This window comes from Carassius auratus, unplaced genomic scaffold (genome assembly GCF_003368295.1).
Source record: "Carassius auratus strain Wakin unplaced genomic scaffold, ASM336829v1 scaf_tig00023288, whole genome shotgun sequence".
NCBI lineage: Eukaryota > Metazoa > Chordata > Actinopteri > Cypriniformes > Cyprinidae > Carassius > Carassius auratus.
Genome location: NW_020525257.1, coordinates 239,756 through 263,036, shown reverse-complemented (window position 1 = coordinate 263,036; position 23,281 = coordinate 239,756). Strand labels below are relative to the sequence as shown.

At 39.5% G+C, this 23,281-nt stretch overlaps 1 protein-coding gene and 1 long non-coding RNA gene across 2 annotated transcripts; one reads left to right on the top strand and one right to left on the bottom strand.

Moving 5' to 3' along the window:
• The first annotated feature begins 748 nt into the window (after positions 1-748).
• On the top strand, positions 749-21,783 carry LOC113077839 (NLR family CARD domain-containing protein 3-like). Its single transcript, XM_026250110.1, has 8 exons — positions 749-1,019; positions 4,156-4,281; positions 4,387-4,488; positions 4,788-4,883; positions 5,079-6,887; positions 15,703-15,873; positions 20,482-20,660; positions 20,899-21,783. Coding segments are annotated over exons 1-8 (2,535 nt in total). The 5' UTR covers positions 749-969; the 3' UTR covers positions 20,901-21,783.
• Positions 7,874-15,823, bottom strand: LOC113077845 (uncharacterized). Its single transcript, XR_003281395.1, has 3 exons — positions 15,701-15,823; positions 10,729-10,731; positions 7,874-8,007 (listed from the first exon to the last, which is right to left on the bottom strand). It is a non-coding gene; the product is annotated as an uncharacterized LOC113077845 (long non-coding RNA).
• Positions 21,784-23,281: the final 1,498 nt, after the last annotated feature.

Below are 23,281 nucleotides of genomic sequence, written 5' to 3'. Positions count from 1 at the left end.
AGAAATTTTTCAGCCCGGTCCTCTTCAGAAACCTGAAATGGAGTTTGTTTATTAAGCGTTCAGAGAAACCACCTAATAAAGCATTATAGTAATCTAACCTTAAAGTCATTAATGCATTCATTAACATTTCTGCATTTAACATTGAGAGCATAGGTTGTAATTTAGATATATTTATAAAATGGAAAAATGCAGTTTTACAAATGCTTTCAGAGGAAAGACTGCTATCAAACACAGGTAGCTAACTGATGATGATGGAGAATTAACAGTGCGATATTCTAGTGATATACCTCTATAATTCTATATTCTAGTTGCAAAGGCTTGCCAGAAAGTAACTGTTTGCAAATAATATTGTAGAATATATTCACACGCTCTTTTATTCCTAATAGGCCTATATCGAAAATGCAGGTTTCTTGTCTCATCACATTCAGTTAGGATTCGGAATTACATCAATCGTGTAAATGATACCATATTTGTAATACAAAATTGCCATATTTGCGGGAATTTGCGCTCTAGTGAACAACACTTTTTAGAGGCAGAGCAGCCTAAAAATTCCTATTTTACCTAAATTTTGATTTCCCAACAACAATCAGAGTGTAATGTGTACAGCAAAACAGTGCAGAAAATTACAATCCTGGGATCCAGGTTCAGTGTGGCGCGCAGTGGAGAATGCGTGTGACGTCACTGACGCGCAGGTGACTCGACGCTGCAGGTAACTTCTGCTTTCATTTTCTCCTGAAGGACGTGTATTCTCTGATATGTGTTTGATATCTTTATTTTTAAGCGAATGAAGTGGTTTGGTTGCTGTTTCGTGTTGTCTGTGGTTGATTTTAACATTTGTGTTCAGATAAGACTAAGATTGTGTGTTTGAGTGACCGCTGTTTCTGGACTCTCAGGATCCGTTCAGCTGAATGATTAGTTTGTCATTTCCACACAGAGACAGAGTAAGTGCTGGAGATCTCACTCTTCATCATGAATCACACACAAACACCACAAGATCAGGATTTCTCTCCAGGATGCAGGTACTTTCAACAAATATTAACAATAAAAACGGCAAGACCTTAAAGAAATCATTTATTAAAAGACACAAAGACATCAGAAAATTCACTTACTCGAATGTCAGCGCGATCGCTTTTATACAATAGCTCAAATAAAAAGATGCTAGTATTAAGTGCGTTACATTAGTCTCAATGCTGTCTATCTCTGTTTCTTCGAGGAAACGTTTTTAACTAGGCCAAAGTAAGACCAATTGTGTGTCTCCGTGCAGCACTGAGTATTTTATTACTGAATTAATCTTCATTTTTGAACAAAGCATTTGAATCTATGATTCAGTGGCCCATTCATAAAGACAATCACTAACTTAATTAAGTTGGCTTGAGAAAGCCAATTTACCGAAATCCTATTTAAACTTCTTCTTCTTCTTCTTCTTCTTCTTCTGACCCAAAATTTTGCAACTGCTACTCCTCCTAGAGCTTTAACTCTACAGACTCCAAACTCAGCCCAGCTCTTCAGCCTATACCCGCCAGGTGTGCAATATCTTTTCTAACTGATTGGACTTGATGATTTTCATAAAAATGAATATTAAAAATCGTAAATAAACCCATAGACTTTCATTGACAAGATGTTCAGATGACCCAAGCTCCAAATCCCATTAGACTCAATCAAGCTTTGATGCTAATCAATTTAAACTCATTCAAACTCATCTTATCTATCTATCTATCTATCTATCTATCTATCTATCTATCTATCTATCTATCTATCTATCTATCTATCTATCTATCCTAACAACATGCCAATCATGCTAAAATAATGCTAGCAAAATGCTAATCATGCTAGAAACATGCTACCAACATGCTAATAATACTAAAATCATGCTAGCAACATGCTAGTCGCATGCTAGTAATGCTAGAAACATGTTAGCAACATGCTAATCATACTAAAATCATGCTAGCAACATGCTAGTCACATGCTAGTAATGTTAGAAACATGCTAGCAACATGCTAATCGTGCTAGAAACATGCCAGCAACATGTTAATCATGCTAGAGACATTTTAGCGACATGCTAGAAAAATGCTAATCATGTTAGAAACATGCTAGCAACATGTTAATCAAGTTAGAAAAATGCTAGCAACATGCTAGCAACATGCTAATCATGCTAGAAACATGCTAGCAAAATGCTAATCATGCTAGAAACATGCTAGCAACATGCTAATCATGGTAAAATCATGCTAGCAACATGCTAGTCGCATGCTAGTAATGCTAGAAACATGCTAGCAAAATGTTAATCATGCTAGAAACATGCTAGCAATATGCTAGTCGAATGCTAATCATGCTAGAAACATGCTAGCAACATACTAATCATGCTAGAAACATGCTAGCAACATAGTACTCGCATGCTAATCATGTTAGAAACATGTTAACAACATGCTAGCAACATGCTAACAATGCTAGAAAAATGCTAACAACATGCTTGTCGTATGGTAATTATGCTAGAAACATGTTAATCATGCTAGAAACATGCTAGCTACATGTTAGTCGCATGTTAATAATGCTAGAAGCATGTTAGCAACATGCTAATCATGTTAGAAACATGCTAGCAACATGCTTGTCGTATGGTAATTATGCTAGAAACATGTTAATCATGCTAGAAACATGCTAGGGACATGTTATCAACATGCTAATCATGCTAGAAAAATGCTAACAACATGCTAATCATGCTAGAAAAATGCTAACACCATGCTAGTCGCATGCTAATCATGCTAGAAACATGTTAACAACAAACGACTTTCTCAAGCAAACTTAAAGTTTGTCTTGAGAAACTTTTTTATCTAGTTTCTGAATGAATCAGCCATTTTGAATGAGACAGTAGATCACTCATAAAGACAGAGATTTGCTGCTTTAAGTGTCATATTTATTTATCCATGTCAGGCTTAAACCATCTCAAAAACACACTCTGCAATATATATATCAATGTCATTTTGTGTCAATATTGCACACCCCTAAAATAACCTGGCATCATCTTCAAAAAAAGGTTTCCTATATGTGTGTGTGTGTGTGTGTGTATATATATATATACATACACACACACACACACATTTTTGTAAATTATATTGTAGTCTGTATGGTTAATATTAATGTAATTAAGTAAACTACAGTTGAACAAAAAGGTAATTTGGCCCACACAAGGGGACATTTTCTCCGATCCGGCCCTCAACCTTAAATGAGTTTGACACCCCTGCTGTATGTAAACAATATCTTGATTTATACCCCTAAAGGGGCAATGTATTCCCTGAGATACAAACATATACTGACAGATTATGAAAAATGTAAACATTTAATTCATATTAACATAAATATAATAAGCTTACACATTTTTAAAACATGGAAGTCTGCTGCAAATATGTGAGATAATACATCAACTTTCATAGCCTATTTAGGTGCCGTTGTTAGGCTACTTGAATGTCACAAAACAAAGCGCACTTTAGCCTGTTTTATTATCACATTAATGACACTGTTGTGATGTTGAGAGAGGTGCAAGGTCTCCAAAAATGGACCCATGCAGGACTCTACCTTACACACAGAGATTGTTTCAAAATTTCTGAATCTTTGGATGATAGTATGCACTGTAGATGATGATAATTTCAAACTCTTTGCAATTTTTCTCTGAGAAACTCTTTCTCCACTATTTTTCGCCACAGCATTGGGGGAATTGGTGATCCTCTGCTCATCTTGACTTCTGAGAGACACTTCCACTTTGAGAGGCTCTTTTTATACCCAATCATGTTCCCAAATGACATAATAAGTTGCAAATTGGTCCTCCAGCTGTTCCTTATATGTACATTAAACTTTTCCAGTCTCTTATTGCTACCTGTCCCAACTTTTTTAGAATGTGTAGCTCTCAAGAAATCTAAAATGAGCGAATATTTGGCATGAAATTTTAAAATGTCTCAAATTCAACATTTGACATGTTATCTTCATTCTATTGTGGATAAAAATAAGTTTATGAGATATGTAAATTATTCCATTCCTTTTTACTCATAATTTGTATACGTGTGTGTGTGTGTGTGTGTTGTGCATGTGTGAGTGTGTGTGTGTGTGTGTATTTTAAAAATCAAAAGTTAATATTAATACAGTAATTCAAAAGATTCTCTGTTATAGTTCAGTTCATCAGAAGAGATCAGAAGCAGAGCCCAGCTGTGTGTCTCTGAGGAGTGATGCTTCTTTGCATCGCCCAATTCATTTTATGAAGACTGATGAGTCTAGATGTCTTCCTCAAAGTTTCAGGTACAATATTTCTTTATTAGACATAATATAAATATTTGTTTCTTTGTATTATCATTTGATTACTCCATCTGATATTTTATCATTTGCTCACACTCTCTGTTATAGTTCAGTTCCTCAGAAGAGATCAGAAGCAGAGCCCAGCTGTGTGTCTCTGAGGAGTGATGCTTCTTTGGATCGTCCAATTCATTTTAGCCACAATGACACAAGGTTTAACCTCAATTATTACATTTTGTAAAATGTGATTATAGTATGAAATGTTTAATTAAACTGTCAAAATTATACAGCACTATAATAAATTCATTTGAGCAGAAGTCTGGCTTGGAAATGCAGTAAATCCAAAGACAACGAGCAGATAAAGAGCACAGAGTAGAATTGTTTATTTACATTTATTGGTGATAAATTGATTAGATGGTGATCATGAGCAGGTTAATTTTTAATTAAGTCACATCTTTTAAGGTAATGTAAAAAATGTCACTAATGTCAGAGTGTTTGATTCTTGATTCAAGGTCAATCCTGCAACACAGATCAGAAACAAAACCCTTCTGTAAGAAATATGACCAGTCTATGAATCAACCACAACACAACACGTATCCTGGTGTGAGGTAAACTGGGGGATTTATTTAATACAGTGCATCATCACACATTACTGAAATACATCATTAATAACTGGCACATTTCATGAACCCTATGATATGTTCAGTGTCTCATAACACAGAAAACAAAACAAAAAAAATACATTTTGCTCTGTACATTTATCTCTGTAAGTCATGTAATAATGTGGTATTTTAATTTTCCAGCCATGGGGTCCTCAACACATTCAGATCAAATCTGAAGCAGAAGTTTGAGCGTCTGTATGAGGGAACAGCGACACAGAGAAACTCAACACTCCTGAATGAGATCTACACAGAGCTCTACATCACAGAGAGTGAGAGTGGAGAGATCAGTAATGAACATGAGGTGAGACAGATTGAGACACAATCCAGGAGACCAGCAACCGAGGACACAGCCATCAAATGTAGTGACATCTTTACACCTTTACCTGGACAAGACAAAGCCATCAGAACTGTGCTGACAAAGGGAGTCGCTGGCATTGGAAAAACAGTCTCTGTGCAGAAGTTCATCCTGGATTGGGCTGAAGGGAAAGAGAATCAGGACGTCCAGCTCATATTTCCACTTCCTTTCAGAGAAATCAATCTGATGAAGGACAAAACACTCAGTCTTTCAGATCTTCTTCATGTGTTTTTCCCTGAAACTAAAGAAATGGAAATATCCAGTGATGAATATAAAGTGTTGTTCATCTTTGATGGTCTGGATGAGTGTCGTCTGTCTCTGGACTTTAAGAGTGAAGTGAAACTGTGTAATATATCTGAATCAGCCTCAGTGGACGAGCTGCTGATGAACCTCATTGTGGGGAATCTGCTTCCCTCTGCTCTCATCTGGATCACCTCCAGACCAGCAGCAGCTGATCTCATCCCGTCTGAGTGTGTCCATCGAGTGACAGAGGTACGAGGCTTCAATCAGCCACAGAAGGAGGAATACTTCAGGAAGAGAATCAGTGATCAGAGTCTGGCCGACAGGATCATCTCACACCTGAAGTCATCAAGGAGCCTCTACATCATGTGCCACATCCCAGTGTTCTGCTGGATCTCAGCCGCTGTTCTGGAGAAGATGTTGAGTCGAGGAAAGAGAGGAGAGATTCCCAAGACTCTCACTCAGATGTACACACACTTCCTGATCCTTCAGACCAACATCAAACATGAGAAGGACTATGAGAAGAAGGTGACAGATGAAGACATGATCCTCAAACTGGGGAAAGTGGCTTTTGAGGAGCTCATGAAAGGAAACCTGATCTTCTATGAGGAAGACCTGAGAGAGTGTGGCATTGATGTGAGAGAAGCATCAGTGTACTCAGGATTGTGCACTCAGATCTTCAGAGAGGAGCTGGGCTTGTATCAGGGGAAAGTCTTCTGCTTTGTTCATCTGAGCATTCAGGAACATCTAGCTGCTCTATATGTGCACCTCTCCTGGACAAACCACAACAGAAATGTGTTTGACCAGTTCACCAAACAGAGTTTACTGTCTAAAGTGAAGAAACAGTTTAAACTCAGTTCATCAGAAGATGTTTCATTATCTGAGCTGCATCAGAGAGCTGTGAAAGAGGCTCTACAGAGTAAAAATGGACATCTGGATCTTTTCCTGCGGTTCCTTCTGGGTTTGTCAGTGGAGTCTCATCAGATTCTCCTTCAACGAATAATGAAGCTGAAAAGCAGCAGCTCTGAAAGCAATGAGGAAACAGTTGAGTACATCAAGAATAAGATCAGGACCATTGAGTCTCCAGAGAAATCCATCAATCTGTTCCACTGTCTGAATGAACTGGGTGATCGTTCACTAGTGGAGGAAATACAACAGTATCTGAAATCTGGAGGAATAAAGGAAACCAAACTCTCTTCATCTCAGTGGTCCGCTTTAGTTTTTGTGTTGTTGACATCAGAAGAGGAACTGAATGAGTTTCGTCTTGATAAATTTGTTAAAGGAAAGAATAATCCTGAAAATATGAAAGTTCTTCAGAAGTTGCTGCCTGTGATTAAAGAATCCAGATCAGTTCAGTAAGTATCACTGAGAACAATCTCTTCACTGTTAAAACATGAAGAAAATCAGAGTTAAAAGCTCATTAATCTTCAGTGATCTAACTATTATTTTAGTGGTCGGCATTTTGATGTATTTTCAGTACAGAGACATTGTAAAAGATTTTTTCATGCATTCAAACAAAGTCACGTAAATAATGCTGGTTATCAAATTAAAAATGTAAAATTTAACATGAAGGAATTTAAATATTTCTCATCTTGCATAAAAGACGAAGCAGAAATCAAGAAATCAACCAAACAAGTGGAGAAGCAGCTCATATATACAGCAGCTCAAATCTCCTCAAATCTGATGAATCCGTTACTGGAGCAAAACAGCAGCTTACTTGAACACACACTTATGAAGACAGCATTTGATATCTACAAGAAGTTATTAATTATACATGTTTGTTTTTATATTTTTTCAGTTTTTAAATGTTACAGAAGGGCATCTGGAATGACAAGATCTAGACTCAAACTTATATTAAAACACAAGAACTATCTGTCAGTTCACAGTCCAGCATCTGGATTATTTTAAACATGTTAAACCAGTTAGAAGTTGAATTAAAATAATTTCATTTTTACGCAATTAATAGATAAATGTTGTTTTAATGCTGTCTTTAAAAATGTTGTGCCAATTTGCCCATGAAACTTGTATGCCAATAAAATGCATGTGCATGTTTTTTTTTTTGTTTTTTTTTTCATGGTTTGAATCGATTTAATTGTATTGGAATTGCAAGTTGTTTGATGTTTTTTTTTTTTTTTTGATAGCTGTTTAATGGTGTTTCATTGAGCATCAACATGCAGAAATCTCATTCTGTCAGCAGCAGTATGTGACAATGCTTGTCATTATATCTCCTCTCCTGCTCTGAGACCAGAGTCAATAACAAACTGCACACACTTCCAATACAATTAATACTGTGTCATTGTTCTCTACAGGTTGAGTTATTGTGACGTCACAGATGAAGGTTGTTCTGCTCTGACTTCAGCTCTGAGATCAAACCCCTCACACCTGAGACAACTGGATCTGTCTGAGAATAAACTAAGAGATTCAGTGAAGCTGCTTTCTGATGTACTACAGGATCCTCGCTGTAAACTGGAGACACTCGGGTAAGATCATACTGTATATAACTCGCACATGTTATGTAGTGCAGTGTTTGTTCCAGCCGTTTTTTTTTTTTTTTTTTTTTTTTTGCCGTGACACAGATTTGCTAAGTAAAAAAATCCCATGGCACATCACTAAGCACAAAAAAAAGGTTTTCCCCCCAATAATTAAACAATCAGACACTTGTGCTTAACATTTTCAAAAATGTTTCATGGTGTTAGCAGTGTTTTTGAGGAGTGAATGTCGGAGGTAGTCGTGTGTTTTGTCCGTCATTAGAATGAGCAGTTAATCTAAGGCAGTGAATTAATTGCATTACATTTTAATCTATTTACAGGTTGTAGCTATGTTGACACTCAGGTTTTCCTGTTGTTTAAATTTGGCCAAAATCTCATGATATAAATGATGAACCACTATATGTTGTTTTATAACAAAGTTCGGGAGGAACAGTCGCAGTTCATTAACCTGATTAACACAAGTGGAGACCAATCAGTAATCAACTCATGACAAGGTATAAATAACAGCAGAACCTATCTCTGTTCATTGACAGTTTTCAGCATCCCGGTTCGCGCTGTCTGTCATCTTATCACAGACGAAATCTTCCTTCCAACAAGGAGATCCATACCGGTGATTTTTCAGATATGCTACTTTGCTGACCATGATCATTAAACACGGCCGTTGAGCACCATCAAACGTCATCGCGACAGCTGCTCTTCGTGCCAAGCCACACGTCGTGGCCAATAGACCGTGCAAAGTCCAAGCTCGCCTCGCTTGACACCACAATTGATCCGATCAAGACCGGGCTCTCTTTGAGCGCTGGAATCGCAGCACCAGCAGGCATTCAACCAGCCCGCTCCTCAGTTCTTACTGCAGCAAGCCTCTTTCACTTCCCGCAGCGGCTCAGCCTTTAACCGCGGCTTTTTCCGGCCGAGGCGAAGTTTGAGGCCGCCTCCTGCGTCATAAATCAATACATTTTCAGATGAAGACGGTAAATACAGGTTTGCGGCCAGAAGTAGTGCGAGAGCCGCGTGGAGTTCCGATCACATATGTATGTGGAAATTCAGATCCAAATTGAGCCTCGGATGCGTTCAAATATTTAAACTTCTGCGACCAGGCCGTGTGCAAACGCCCGACCGGATGTGATCTTTCGGTGCGAGGTCAGAATTACCTACATTTTGTTAACCTTGACATTATTCTTCAACATCATTTATGTAAAATGGTGGTTCATAATAATTATGGCAGAAATAATTATTAAACCATTATTTACGTGATTAGCCCCATAAAACCTACTGTTTTTATTTAGGGGGTAATCTGATTTGTGACGATGTATTCATACATTATACATTATATTCATTCAAATTATTAACTTTACCATGGTGAACATGTCAAGGTAACAGTTAGGGCTACTGCACGACCAGTTTGAAAGTTAAGCACGCCTGCCGCGAGAGGGAGAAATGCGACAATCGTGTACAAATGTCGCGTGCTGTGGAAAGGAGGCTTAAAGTTTGTTAAATCAGGCCATGAGGTAGTCATCATCCACACTGAAATGTCCAAAGATATCATCTGCCTTACCGTGCATGTTTAAACCTCACTGAGGTTTTACAGACAAGTTTCATGCAATTATTCTGGCAGGACCAATTTTCTTGGGGACATATTTCACCATCTACTGGCGTGATCATTATACCCTTGTTTTGCCGCAGGACAGCAGTGTGAGTAAATTCTGAGTTTTTCTAGGACCGTAATATGAAAGCATGCAAGTAAATATCGTTAGAACTGCTTGTAAGTGAATAGCACATAACTGCAATTAACGTTATTGCCATAATCATGTCTGTTGGTATGTTTTACAGACATAATGATTTTCATTGCATAATGATTCCCATAGTTTTCAGAAGCCTCTGTTTCCACAGTCTATACTACAACGTGAAACCAGTGTTCCAGATGTATCCATTAGTGCTAGTGATGTGTCGTTCGTAAACGAATCGTTCTTTTTGAACGAATCTTTTAGGTGAACGAATCTTTTAGGCGAACAAATCGTTCATGTTATCCACGGACTCATATTTCTCGTTCAGTAAAGAACAACCGTTTCATCCTGTCAAAGAATTACTCAACATCGAGCCGATAGCCTTCGAGTATGAGATGTGACAGAGTATGTGATTTGTTGAATGTAGTAACGAATACGCCCTTCAATGAACGAGTTTCATATGAGTCTGAACTAGATCTAGAGATCTTATCGTTCGTGAGTGAAATGACTGAACTGGCACACTTGTCATTCGTGAACGAACTGAATGAACGGATACATGTCGTTTGTGAATTAAATGAACTGGCACATAGCTTATCTTGTTCGCGAACAAAATGAATTAGAGTAAACTGGGTTAATCTGCTAGCTTAGCATGTCAATCTCGAAAATGCAAAGCGCAGTTATAGGTACAGTACTGTGCACATACGCTCGTTTTGATATTTAGCAACTCCACGTTTAATCCATAGACCGTAAAAGAAAGGTTAATCCCCGATTTATGGATGTGAATATATAATATACAAACTGTCTGACCAAACAATTAAAATGCTAATTAGGCAAGAAACCCTGTGCTTTGTTCATCTGAACAACTCAATTAGACTTCATATATTGAACGCGATTATACACACATTTTAATAAAGCCAGATCAGTTTTTGTAACAAGTGAATGCGTTCGTTGACGTAATAACACATAATACACTCTTTTGCCACCTGCTGGCATATTCTGTGTAAAATGAAGAAATTATCTCTGAACTAATCATTTTGTTGAATGAACCGAAAATGAACGAATCTCTAGAAAGAATCATAATTTCCACCACTAATTAGTGCTGCAACGACGCGTCGACATCATCGCTTACGTCGAGAAGAAAAAAAAAAAAATAAAAAAATACGTCGACGTGCGTGCAATGCGTGGACGCGTCACACTGTTTACATCTCGCATAATGGCATACAGTGAATGAAGAAGTTGCATTCTATCACAAACCGAGACCACTGTTATTAAAAGTATGAGAATACTTTAAACAGAGGACAAATAAAACGTCTCTTTGTTCCCTTTGCAAAACCGATATGGTGTACCACGGCAGCACAACTGCGATGAGCGAGCACCTCAGAGGAACATCTAGGCGCTCTCCGGTGTCTCCATGCAATTTAACTGGTTACCCTGTGATCTGGTGACCAACTTCCTGGTTCAGGTCTGATATTCTTGCGCTGCGGCATCCTGAAAAGTTGAGATGTTTTCAACTCGATGCGGTGCGGACGCGCCTGAGAAGAAAAAAAAAAAAAAAAAAAAAAAAAAGACGTGATGGGTGAACGGCCCCTTAAAAGACAGCGCGCCACGAGACAACAGTCACAAACCACCGAGCTACCCAGAATCAGCTCCAGATCTCTGGAAACCATGCTAAACCTTGCAGAACCATAACTATATTCTATGGTCATGATGCTAAAGAACATTTCACGACATCTCAGACAACGGTAAATTTATGGCTACCGTGGTTTAATTATAAATGCTGTCATAAACTCATATTTACAATAGTAAAATAATTTTTTGCCTCTTATTTTATACTGTAAAAAACTTCCTCCACATTGGTTGAAAATGAACAAAGGTTGAAAATGTTACTAACCTGCCTACTCTTCCCACAGTCAAGGAGGGGGAACTCATGGCCCAGTGGTTAGAGAGTGGACTCCTAACCCTAGGGTTGTGGGTTCGAGTCACGGCCCGGCCATGCCATGACTGAGGTGTCCTTGAGCAGGGCACCGAACCCCCAGCTGCACCCTGGGCACCGCAGCATAAATGGTTGCCCACTGCTCCGGGTGTGCGTTCACTGCCGTGTGTGCACTTGGATGGGTTAAATGCAGAGCTGCTTTCACAGGAGCCTTTTCCATATCTCCCCATTGCCGCAGCAGTGCCTGCTCCTGCAGGAGCCTTTTCCGTATCTCCTCACTGGCGCAGCAGTGCCTGCTCCCGCAGGAGCCCCTTTCGTATCTCCTCACTGGCGCAGCAGTGTCTGCTCCCGCAGGAGCCCCTTTCGTATCTCCTCACTGCCGCAGCAGTGTCTGCTCCCGCAGGAGCCCCTTTCGTATCTCCTCACTGCCGCAGCAGTGTCTGCTCCCGCAGGAGCCTTTTCTGTACCTCCCCCAGATATATATATAAAAAAAAAAAAAAGTCATCATGTTAAGCCATTTCACTGAAATAAGCTGTTCAGTTTTCACAATAAGCGACGTGAATTTCAACAAGGGTTTATGATCAGCTTTGATGCCCCACATTCCCAGTCGCTTTAGCCTCTGCACAATACGCCATTTTCAAACATAATAAAAATTTTTAATTTAAAAGTCTCTCAGCGGACGCAGTAAATATTTATTTGTTTCCACTGCCCGTCCAGCGAGCACGAGTCTCTCAGCGGAAGCAGTAAATATTTATCCGTTTCCACTGCCCGTCCAGCGAGCACCAGTCTCTCAGCGGACGCAGTCCGTCCAGCGAGCACCAGTCTCTCAGCGGACGCAGTCCGTCCAGCGAGCACCAGTCTCTCAGCGGACGCAGTAAATATTTATTTGTTTCCACTGCCCGTCCAGCGAGCACCAGTCTCTCAACGGACGCAGTAAATATTTATTTGTTTCCACTGTCCGTCCAGCGAGCACCAGTCTCTCAGCGGACGCAGTAAATATTTATTTGTTTCCACTGCCCGTCCAGCGAGCACCAGTCTCTCAACGGACGCAGTAAATATTTATTTGTTTCCACTGCCCGTCCAGCGAGCACCAGTCTCTCAGCGGACGCAGTAAATATTTATCCGTTTCCACTGTCCGTCCAGCGAGCACGAGTCTCTCAACGGACGCAGTAAATATTTATTTGTTTCCACTGTCCGTCCAGCGAGCACCAGTCTCTCAGCGGACGCAGTAAATATTTATTTGTTTCCACTGTCCGTCCAGCGAGCACCAGTCTCTCAGCGGACGCAGTAAATATTTATTTGTTTCCACTGTCCGTCCAGCGAGCACCAGTCTCTCAGAGGACGCAGTAAATATTTATCCGTTTCCACTGTCCGTCCAGCGAGCACCAGTCTCTCAGCGGACGCAGTAAATATTTATTTGTTTCCACTGTCCGTCCAGCGAGCACCAGTCTCTCAGCGGACGCAGTAAATATTTATTTGTTTCCACTGTCCGTCCAGCGAGCACGAGTCTCTCAGCGGACGCAGTAAATATTTATCCGTTTCCACTGTCCGTCCAGCGAGAACGAGTCTCTCAGCGGACGCAGTAAATATTTATTCGTTTCCACTGCCCGTCCAGCGAGCACCAGCCTCTCAGCGGACGCAGTAAATATTTATCCGTTTCCACTGTCCGTCCAGCGAGCACGAGTCTCTTAACGGACGCAGTAAATATTTATTTGTTTCCACTGTCCGTCCAGCGAGCACCAGTCTCTCAGCGGACGCAGTAAATATTTATCCGTTTCCACTGCCCGTCCAGCGAGCACCAGTCTCTCAGCGGACGCAGTAAGTCCATCCAGCGAGCACTAGTCTCTCAGCGGACGCAGTAAATATTTATCCGTTCCACTGTCCGTCCAGCGAGCACTAGTATATTTATCCGTTTCCACTGTCCGTCCAGCGAGCACCAGTCTCTCAGAGGACGCAGTAAATATTTATCCGTTTCCACTGTCCGTCCAGCGAGCACTAGTCTCTCAGCGGACGCAGTAAATATTCATCCGTTTCTACTGTCCGTCCAGCGAGCATGAGTCTCTCAGCGGACGCAGTAAATATTTATTCGTTTCCACTGTCCGTCCAGCGAGCACCAGTCTCTCAGCGGACGCAGTAAATATTTATTCATTCCACTGTCCGTCCAGCGAGCCTCAGTCTCCCAGCGGACCCAGTAAATATCTATTTTTCATTATTATTTTTCTTTCCTCTGTCTGTCCAGCGAGCCTCAGCCTCCCAGCGGACACAGAAAATACCTTTTTGTCTCCTCTATCAGTCCGCGAGCACTAGTCTCACAGCGGACTCAATAACATCTATTTTTCCACTGTTTGTCCAGCGAGCGCTAGTCTCTCAGCGGATGCAGTAATTATCTAATTCCTTCTACCTGTCCATTGGGCCTCAGTCTCCAAGGGGACACCGTAAATACATATTTTTTCCTCTGCCTGTCCAGCGAGCACTAGTCTCTCAGCGGACGCAGTATGCATCCATCTCTTCCTGTTCTTCGTCCAGCAAGCCCAGTCTTCCAGCGGACGTAGGGACATAATTCGTCTCCCATATCTGTCCAGCGAGCCTCAGTCTCCCAGCGGACGCAGTAATATCTATTGGTTTCCTCTGTCTGTCCAACGAGCACTAGTGTCCCAGCGGACGCAGTAAATACCTATTCATTCCTCTACCCGTCCAGTGAGCCTCAGTCTCCCAGTGGACGCAGTATGCATCCATCTCTTTCTGTTCTTCATCCAGCGAGCCAGTCTTCCAGCGGATGCAGGAATATAATTTGTTTCCTCTATCTGTCCAGCGAGCCTCAGCCTCCCAGCGGATACATTACGCATCTAGTCAATATATCATTACACCTCTCAGGCAGACGGTGGAGCCCGTCTTCCCGACATCGTAAATGCTTCTTCCTCAACTATTAACCAACAGGACCTGCCTGCTCCTCTACTTCTGCCAGAGGCAATGCGAGATCTCCTGGTCAAACGACCATACTTCTAAAAACGTCAGCCCGCCAAATCTCTGCGTTTTGGGGGGTTCGTAGTCTGGCGGCTGTCCTTTTGCTCTCTTGTTTTTGGGGGGAGTACTCTGGGTTCGGGCCACATCCCGAGCTCGGAGCCCTCCACCCGGACAGCACGCCAAATACGCATAAACTTACGGTATTAATATACGTAGATGTGAACTCGTGAAATGCTGTTTTATAACAAAGTTCGGGAGGAACAGTCGCAGTTCATTAACCTGATTAACACAAGTGGAGACCAATCAGTAATCAACTCATGACAAGGTATAAATAACAGCAGAACCTATCTCTGTTCATTGACAGTTTTCAGCATCCCTCCTCCACCCCATTTCTCCTCACTTATAGTTCCATCTACTCTTACCACAACCGGGGGGAGTACTCTGGGTTCGGGCCACATCCCGAGCTCTGAGCCCTCCACCCGGACAGCACGCCAAATACGCATAAACTTACGGTATTAATATACATAGATGTGAACTCGTGAACCACAGGATATTTAAAATGTACAAAAGTGTATTGGCTACAACTAGACGACAAATGCTAAGACTCTTCTCTGCTCTTTAAACACAAATACATTAGTCTTTACAGACAGTGTTTCTTGAGTAAAGGAAACTCCGTACTTATTCAAACATCAGTTCTTGATTAATGTTGCATTGTGAAGAAGTAGCCGTCCGTCTTCAAACCGTACGTCACAGCACTTTATTCTGAATGGAGTTATGAGGTTTAGTCACAAGCTCTTTCGAATGCTTTTCATTGGTTACATATTTGTAAAACCCTCAAACAGACATAATGATGATGACTAATAGCATTTATTTAAAATAATAATAATGAAATGTAATGGAGGTAGGCTATTAAGTTTGTGATAATTTTCCATGACACACCTGATAATCTGTCACGGCATATTGATTTGAGCTCTAAGTTTGTCCTTTATCTTTAATAATGGATTCACAGCTAAACTGATCTGATCTGAGAGAGTGAAGAGTGTGTCATTGTTCTCTACAGGTTGAGTTATTGTGGTGTCACAGATGAAGGTTGTGCTGCTCTGACTTCAGCTCTGAGATCAAACCCCTCACACCTGAGAGAACTGAATCTGTCTGAGAATAAACTAAGAGATTCAGTGAAGCTGCTTTCTGATGTACTACAGGATCCTCGCTGTAAACTGGAGATACTGTGGTAAGATCATGTATAACTCTCACATGAAGCACATTTAAAGTAAAAATGAAATGTTCAGCCTCAGCTTTTTAGTAATAAAATAAACAGCATTGCGAAAGTCATTGGTTGTGATGTTCACTGTAGTTTATATGTACAGTAGAGGATATCTGCATTTGTTACAGAAACAATTACATGAATACCATCAAGTGAAAAATCCAACTGAAGATAAACAAAATGTAATCTTAATAACACCGAACGGTTTCAAGTTCTCATGAACAGAAACGGTCTGTATGCATTTGTCAACTTCATTCACTGCACAATGAACTTGAGATGCTCCAATCTGTCTTTTTTGTCTCCAACACTGATTCTGACACCGGGGTTCAGTATTATCTGATACAGATCCTGATCTCATACCTGTGCAGTTTTTATTCTTTTAAATCCATGTAGAATTGTATTTCTCTGTGTGTGGAGCTGATAATCACTCTTTCACAATCAACTAAATACAGACTAATTCATTATAAATAAAAAAAAATGCAGCAGCTAATGTTATTTAAAAAATCAGTGCACCATAATTTTATAAATCTAAATATATAGTGAAAAAACATTATTTAGTGGAAAACAAATAAAAGTGTAGCACTAAATCTGGTAAAATGTTGCACGTTGCTTTTTGTGTTGTTATAAAATCAATTTATGAAAAACAGTATATATAAACACATACTATAAAATGTAAAGACATTTTAGCACATTATACGTAAAGACAACTACATATGATGGAAAGGACAGAACAAATACATTGCAGCACAAAGCACTTAAAGAATGATGCACTTGAAGCAGTCGATGTACGCAGCACTTCACATTAAACAGATCAGAGAACAAAGAGAAGAGATACTGAGGTGTAGTGTATTACCGTATTTTTCGGACTATAAGTCACACCTGAGTATAAGTCGCATCAGTCCAAAAATACGTCATGATGAGGAAAAAAACATATATAAGTCGCACTGGAATATATGTCGCATTTATTTAGAACCAAGAGAAAACATTACCGTCTCCAGCCGCGAGAGGCGCTCTATGTGTTCAGTGTAGACTACAGGAGAACTGAGCAACATAGAGCGCCATCTCGCCGCTGTAGACGGTAATGTTTTCACGTTCATTCATTTGTCTTAGTTCATTTCTCTTGGTTCATGTCAAATTAATTTTGATAAATAAGTTGCACCTGACTGTAAGTCGCAGGACCAGCCAAACTATGAAAAAAGTGCGACTTATAGTCCGGAAAATACAGTATATCTGTGCAACAGTTGATTTTCTTTTAACAGATTTTAATTTCAGTTACTGTGCACCTTTAAAACATTTTATAGTCTTTTCTTCTCCCATGTTCTGTTCTAACAGACATCCGGTATCAAGTTACATGATTTAGAAACAGCAATAAACTCCAGCAAGATAAAGTTATTTTATGCAAAACCATAGACATTTATCTACAATCCAGTCTAATAATGGGAACACTGAATGATCTTTGAGAGAGTTTTACCGAGCTGACTGTAGTAACTGAATGTGATCAGGGTTTGAATGATGAATGATGACTGACAGCCGCAGCGGAGAAAAGAGTTTGTGTGAAAATTAAGGACTTATATTCAACTCTACCTCACATTAAACTATCATATGTCTTCAGAACACTTGGAATATAGTGCAGGAAAACGTTATTGTGCTGATTAACAGTAACACAGAATATATGAACAATATTGGATTTGGACAGGCCCTGTTAAAAGATTTCTAACACAGGGGTCTTTAAATACTGCACGTAAGATGTAGATGCTTTATGATCATGTCTCTGACGTCAATTAATAATGGATTCACAGCTAAACTGATCTGATCTGAGAGACTGAAGAGTGTGTCATTGTTCTCTACAGGTTGAGAGATTGTGGTGTCACAGATGAAGGTTGTTCTGCTCTGACTTCAGCTCTGAGATCAAACCCCTCACACCTGAGAGAACTGAATCTGTCTGAGAATAATCTAAGAGATTCAGTGAAGCTGCTTTCTGATGTACTACAGGATCCTCGCTGTAAACTGGAGAAACTGTGGTAAGATCATAATGTATATGACTCGCACATGTTATGTGGTGCAGTGTTTTCCAGACATTTTTTTTTCAGATTTGATAAGTAAAAAATCCCATGCCACACCACTAAGCACTAAAAAAAAGGTTTTCCCCCAATAATTAAACAATCAGACACTTGCACTTAACATTTTCAAAAAAAAAAAAAAACATACTCAGATGGTGTTAACAGTGTTTTTGAGGAGTGAATGTCGGAGGTAGTCGTGTGTTTTGTCCGTCATTAGAATGAGCAGTTAATCTAAGGCAGTGAATTAATTGCATTACATTTTCATCTATTTACAGGTTATAAAGTTTATTGTAGCTATATGGACACTCAGGTTTTCCTGTTGTTTAAATTTGGCCAAAATCTCACAATATAAATGATGAAGCGCTATCCACAGGATATTTAAAATGTACAAAAGTGTATTGGCTACAACTAAATGACAAATAAGACTCTTCTCTGCTCTTTAAACACAAATACATTTGTCTTTATAGACAGTGTTTCTTGAGTAAAGGAAACACTGTACTTATTCAAACATCAGTTCTTGATTAATGTTGCATTGTGAAGAAGTAGACGTCCGTCTTCAAACTGTGCGTCACAGCACTTTATTCTGAATGGAGTTATGAGGTTTAGACACAAGCTCTTTTGAATGCTTTTCATTGGTTACATATTTGTAAAACCCTCAAACAGACATAATGATGATGACCAATAGCATGTATTTAAAATAATAATAATGAAATGTAATGGAGGTGGGCTATTAAGTTTGTGATAATTTTCCATGACACACCTGATAATCTGTCACAGCATATTGATTTGAGCTCTAAGGCCTCGTCCACACGGAGACGGAGCTTACCCCAATCCGATCTTTTTTTCCTCGTCTCAAGAAATATCCGCGTCCACACGAAACCGCATAATGATGTAGTATACATGACAAACCAGTATGTGGCGCTGTACTTCTGCCACAGAGATACACTAAAAACAGAGAAGAAGACTTGGACTATGCTCATAAACCTTGCGCGTGGTACACAAACGAACATGGAACAATACATTTATTAATCAATGTTAATGTTAGTTAATAAAAAGACAATTGTTCAGTGTTTGTTCCTGTTTTTGTTGCTGTTACGTGACGTAGAGGGGAGACGTGGCTGATGACGTCATCGTTTCAGAAAATATACGGATTAGCCGTCCAGACGAAAACGCAAAGACGGCGTTTTCAAATGTATCCACTCTGGGACCCGGTTTCAAAAAATAGCGGTTTCACCTGATGAAAACGCCGGGTCCGTGTGGATGAAACACCTATCCGATAAAAAATTTGTGCGTATTCACATAAACGCGTCTCCTTGTGGACGGGGCCTAAGTTTGTCCTTTATCTTTAATAATGGATTCACATCTAAACTGATCTGATCTGAGAGACTGAAGAGTGTGTCATTGTTCTCTACAGGTTGAGTGATTGTGACGTCACAGATGAAGGTTGTGCTGCTCTGACATCAGCTCTGAGATCAAACCCCTCACACCTGAGAGAACTGGATCTGTCATGGAATAAACTAAGAGATTCAGTGAAGCTGCTTTCTGATGTACTACAGGATCCTCGCTGTAAACTGGAGAAACTGAGGTAAGATCTCTCTGATAGTCACATGTCAGTAAAATACCCTTTAATATCAGTTTTAAGAATAAAATCAGCAATGTTCGGTAAACACACTATATTTCAGCAGAATTGACTCTGAGGGTTAATTAACACAGTAACTGAAGTTAATTTCATTCATTTCCATTACATCACATGCTTTGCTTATGATAGTTTGATCAATAATAAACTTTCAGATAACATGTAAAAGAGTAATCCAGAGTCTCTGTGACTTACTGCAGGATGAATATCTCAGAGGTTTAGAGTTGAACAGACAAGAGTCTGAATGTGTTTAGTTTTAACTCAGTATTACAGTGATCAATGACTGAATGAAAGTTATAATCACTTCAGTGTTCAGCATTATCATTGATAAAAGACCCTCAAGACCTGTAAAACCACAAGCAGTATTTTTATTTTATATATTTATTTGCTGCTCTATCAGCAGGTTCATGTTCCTCTTATATCAGGGAGAGGTAAACTCGGTCCTGGAGGGACACACCTGCAGAGTTTAGCTCCAACCCCAATTAAACACAGCTGAACACAGGGCCGGATCATGACACGGAGCGATTTAAAGTGCTCCTCGGTTGAAATCATGTTCTGGGGAGAGCAGTATTTCGTCTGGACAGATGTCCTTCTGTAGGTGTTTATTAGAGGAGCAAGTGACTGTTTCTCCAGACAGATCTGTGCTTATATCACTATGAAACAATATCTCACATTCAGCTCTGTGTGTCTGTTCAGTCCTGAAGCACATGACAGTTTCAAACAGCAGCATTGAGCATCAACATGCAGAAATCTCATTCTGTCAGCAGCAGTATGTGACAATGCTTGTCATTATATCTCCTCTCCTGCTCTGAGACCAGAGTCAATAACAAACTACACACACTTCAACTACAATTAACATTGTGTCATTGTTCTCTACAGGTTGAGTGATTGTGGTGTCACAGATGAAGGTTGTTCTGCTCTGACTTCAGCTCTGAGATCAAACCCCTCACACCTGAGAGAACTGTATCTGTCTGGGAATAAACTAAGAGATTCTAGTAAGAAGTTACTCTCTGATCTGAAGATGGATCCACATTATAAACTGCAGACATTACTCTATTGTGAGTGTTTGTTTATTTAAGTTTTGTTTATTTTCTGTGATGTGACTTATTTTGAATATATAAATATTTTAATGTCTTACAGTGTCTCTAGGTGATAGTAGTTGTTGATCATTTACTGTTATTAATCTCTGGCTGTAATATGAATATACTGTGTGTTTTCTGAGCTGGATCTGCTGATGTGATGTGACAGCAGTAATGTCTCAGGCTCATATGTGTCTGTCTGTGTGTTTTATTGTAGGACTCTCAGTGTTTAGACGTCAGTTCAGTTTCCTCAGGATCAGCTGATGGTGAATAAGGAGCCGCTTCAGAGACGTCACAGACACACAATCAACACAGACTGTGTGATGGGGACACAAGAATTTAGAGATGTTCATTTTCCTGACCGACTCCCTACGCTCGTTATCTAATTATTGACTGTTGACAAAATTATAATGTGAAATTAGATTTAAATAAGATTGGAATTAATATGTTTGTGACCCACTGAAAGTGGACCCTTAACAGTTTCTATTAATGTCTTATTCTTATCTGTATGACCAAAACTCATTTTCACTGTAATAAGGAAAACAAAAAATCAAGTGATTGCACACGGATCTCATGGGGAACATTTGTATTCGTGCAGAATTAGATGTTGATATATTTCTCTTTAAATACTTTTTATGTTGTTTATAACAAATAATTTTATAGCTGCTTATATTTTCTGCTTTGTATTTTCCTTTGTTCTGAATACCGTAAAATTTAAAGGATTCGCAAATGATTTTTTTTTCCCTCAACACAATTTTGACTGATATGTGTACAGCAGATATTTTAAATGTATTTTTTATCCATGCAGCAAATGTTTAAAAAAAAAAACTTTGGGGAGAAAAAAAAGTTTTTAACCTTTATGGGTAGCTTAATGTAAAACATTGTCATGAATTTGCAAACCAATGTACAACCAGCTGGGATGCACAGATGCACTACCTTAAATCTCACAGTTAATCAAAGTCTTCGAAACTCATTTAATGAGACAAACCCGGTCTATAATATCTGCATCTCATTAGGCTTCGGTTAATAAGATACCAAACATCAAGGGAAATGTGAGACTAAGACTGTGATTAAAACATTTTTTTCCAGAGATGGATGATGAACTGAGGAAGACAACTTGCATTTTTATTTATTTTATTATTTAAAAACATTATTATTATTATTATTTTCAATATTAAACATTTGAAAAAAAAGGGGAAAAAAGAAAGATAAGCATGCTGTTTTGCACCTTTATATATTGGTAGTTAGTTTTAATCTGTCTATATATCATATTTAGTTAAAATAATGCCTTAGATGGTGATATAGGGCAGAGCCCGGAAAAACACTTCCTTCAAGGACTGTGTAATTTTTTTTTTTTATGTGAAACAAAGTTGAATGTGTTCAGAAAATTCTAAACAAAATATGAAAATTTTTCCAGTTTTCATGTTATTAGATTTTTAACAAAAAAGCTGTTACCCCACAGTTGAGGTAAAACACCCCCCAGTCTGAAAAAGCAATTTACTTTACATTTACTTTACTGCCAAATCAGTACAGACCGTTTTTGCTTAAAATTAAAAATAATACAATCAATAATTATGAATTACAAAATTATAATAGCCTATTTGACATAAGATTTTATTAGCTGCTGCTAACTGACTTGCTACAAAACAACAAGCTTTAAATCACTTTTTTTTCTGACTGCTAGAAGTAGATAATTTACTGTGAAATCTGTTTTCTCTCCGGTACATCACCAGCGTACTTCATAGTGAATAGTTCTACATAATTATTATCAATATAGTTACAATCAGGGTGTGATTTGTAAAAAAAACAGGGGGGGGGTGTTTTGAAACATTTTAATTCATAAAAAATAATCATGACAACATTAACTAGATGACGTATCATAATTTCCGTTTCTATAAAGTGTGAATATATCCTCTATCGTATTCTACAACAAAAACAATCAGAGCCCCTCGGAGAGCAGCACTGGAAACCTCCCGGGCTGATGCTCACAAGTCCGGGGTAAGTATACAGCGTGCTGCTAACAGTCCCACCATGTCTACTCCGTGTGTTTCTCTGCACAGGCCCGTTGCACCCAGGACGCAATCTTCCCAGATGTCCCCACTCCGGTGCCGGGACACCACGGACCCTGGGTGCATCCACAGCGGAGGACGCGAGCCAGGCCCCGGGCGATGACTTCTCCCCCTCCTGCCTTCGAGATCTCCATCCGGAACCGCTTCGCTCCCCTCCGCGAGATGGGACGCGACGCTGTGATCATTGGAGACTCCATAGTCCGACATGTCCATGCTACGTTAGCCGAAGGTAACGTGCACACTCATTGTTTCCCTGGTGTTCGTGTTCTCAATGTTTCTGCGCAGATACCCGCGATCCTGAAGGCTGACGAGAGCTCAGAGTGGTCGTGCTTCGTGCCGGGGTTAACGAGACCACGCTGTGGCAGACGTATCGATGAGGACAAGAAAGGTTCAGTAGACTTGTTGCTTTAAATGAATGGTTGTTATCATGGTGTAAAGAACAGAAACTGCTATTTGTTAATAATTGGAATCTTTTCTTGGAGCGTCCTAGGATTTTTTTTGCGCTGATGGCCTACACCCCAGCAGAGTTGG

Excerpts from the sequence above, each read along its gene's own strand:
- LOC113077839 (XM_026250110.1), top strand. The coding sequence starts at position 970 with ATGAATCACACACAAACACCACAAGATCAGGATTTCTCTCCAGGATGC. Across the intron at positions 1,020-4,155 it reads GATTTCTCTCCAGGATGCAG|TTCAGTTCATCAGAAGAGAT; the intron begins GTACTTTCAACA and ends TCTCTGTTATAG. Across the intron at positions 15,874-20,481 it reads TGTAAACTGGAGATACTGTG|GTTGAGTGATTGTGGTGTCA; the intron begins GTAAGATCATGT and ends TGTTCTCTACAG.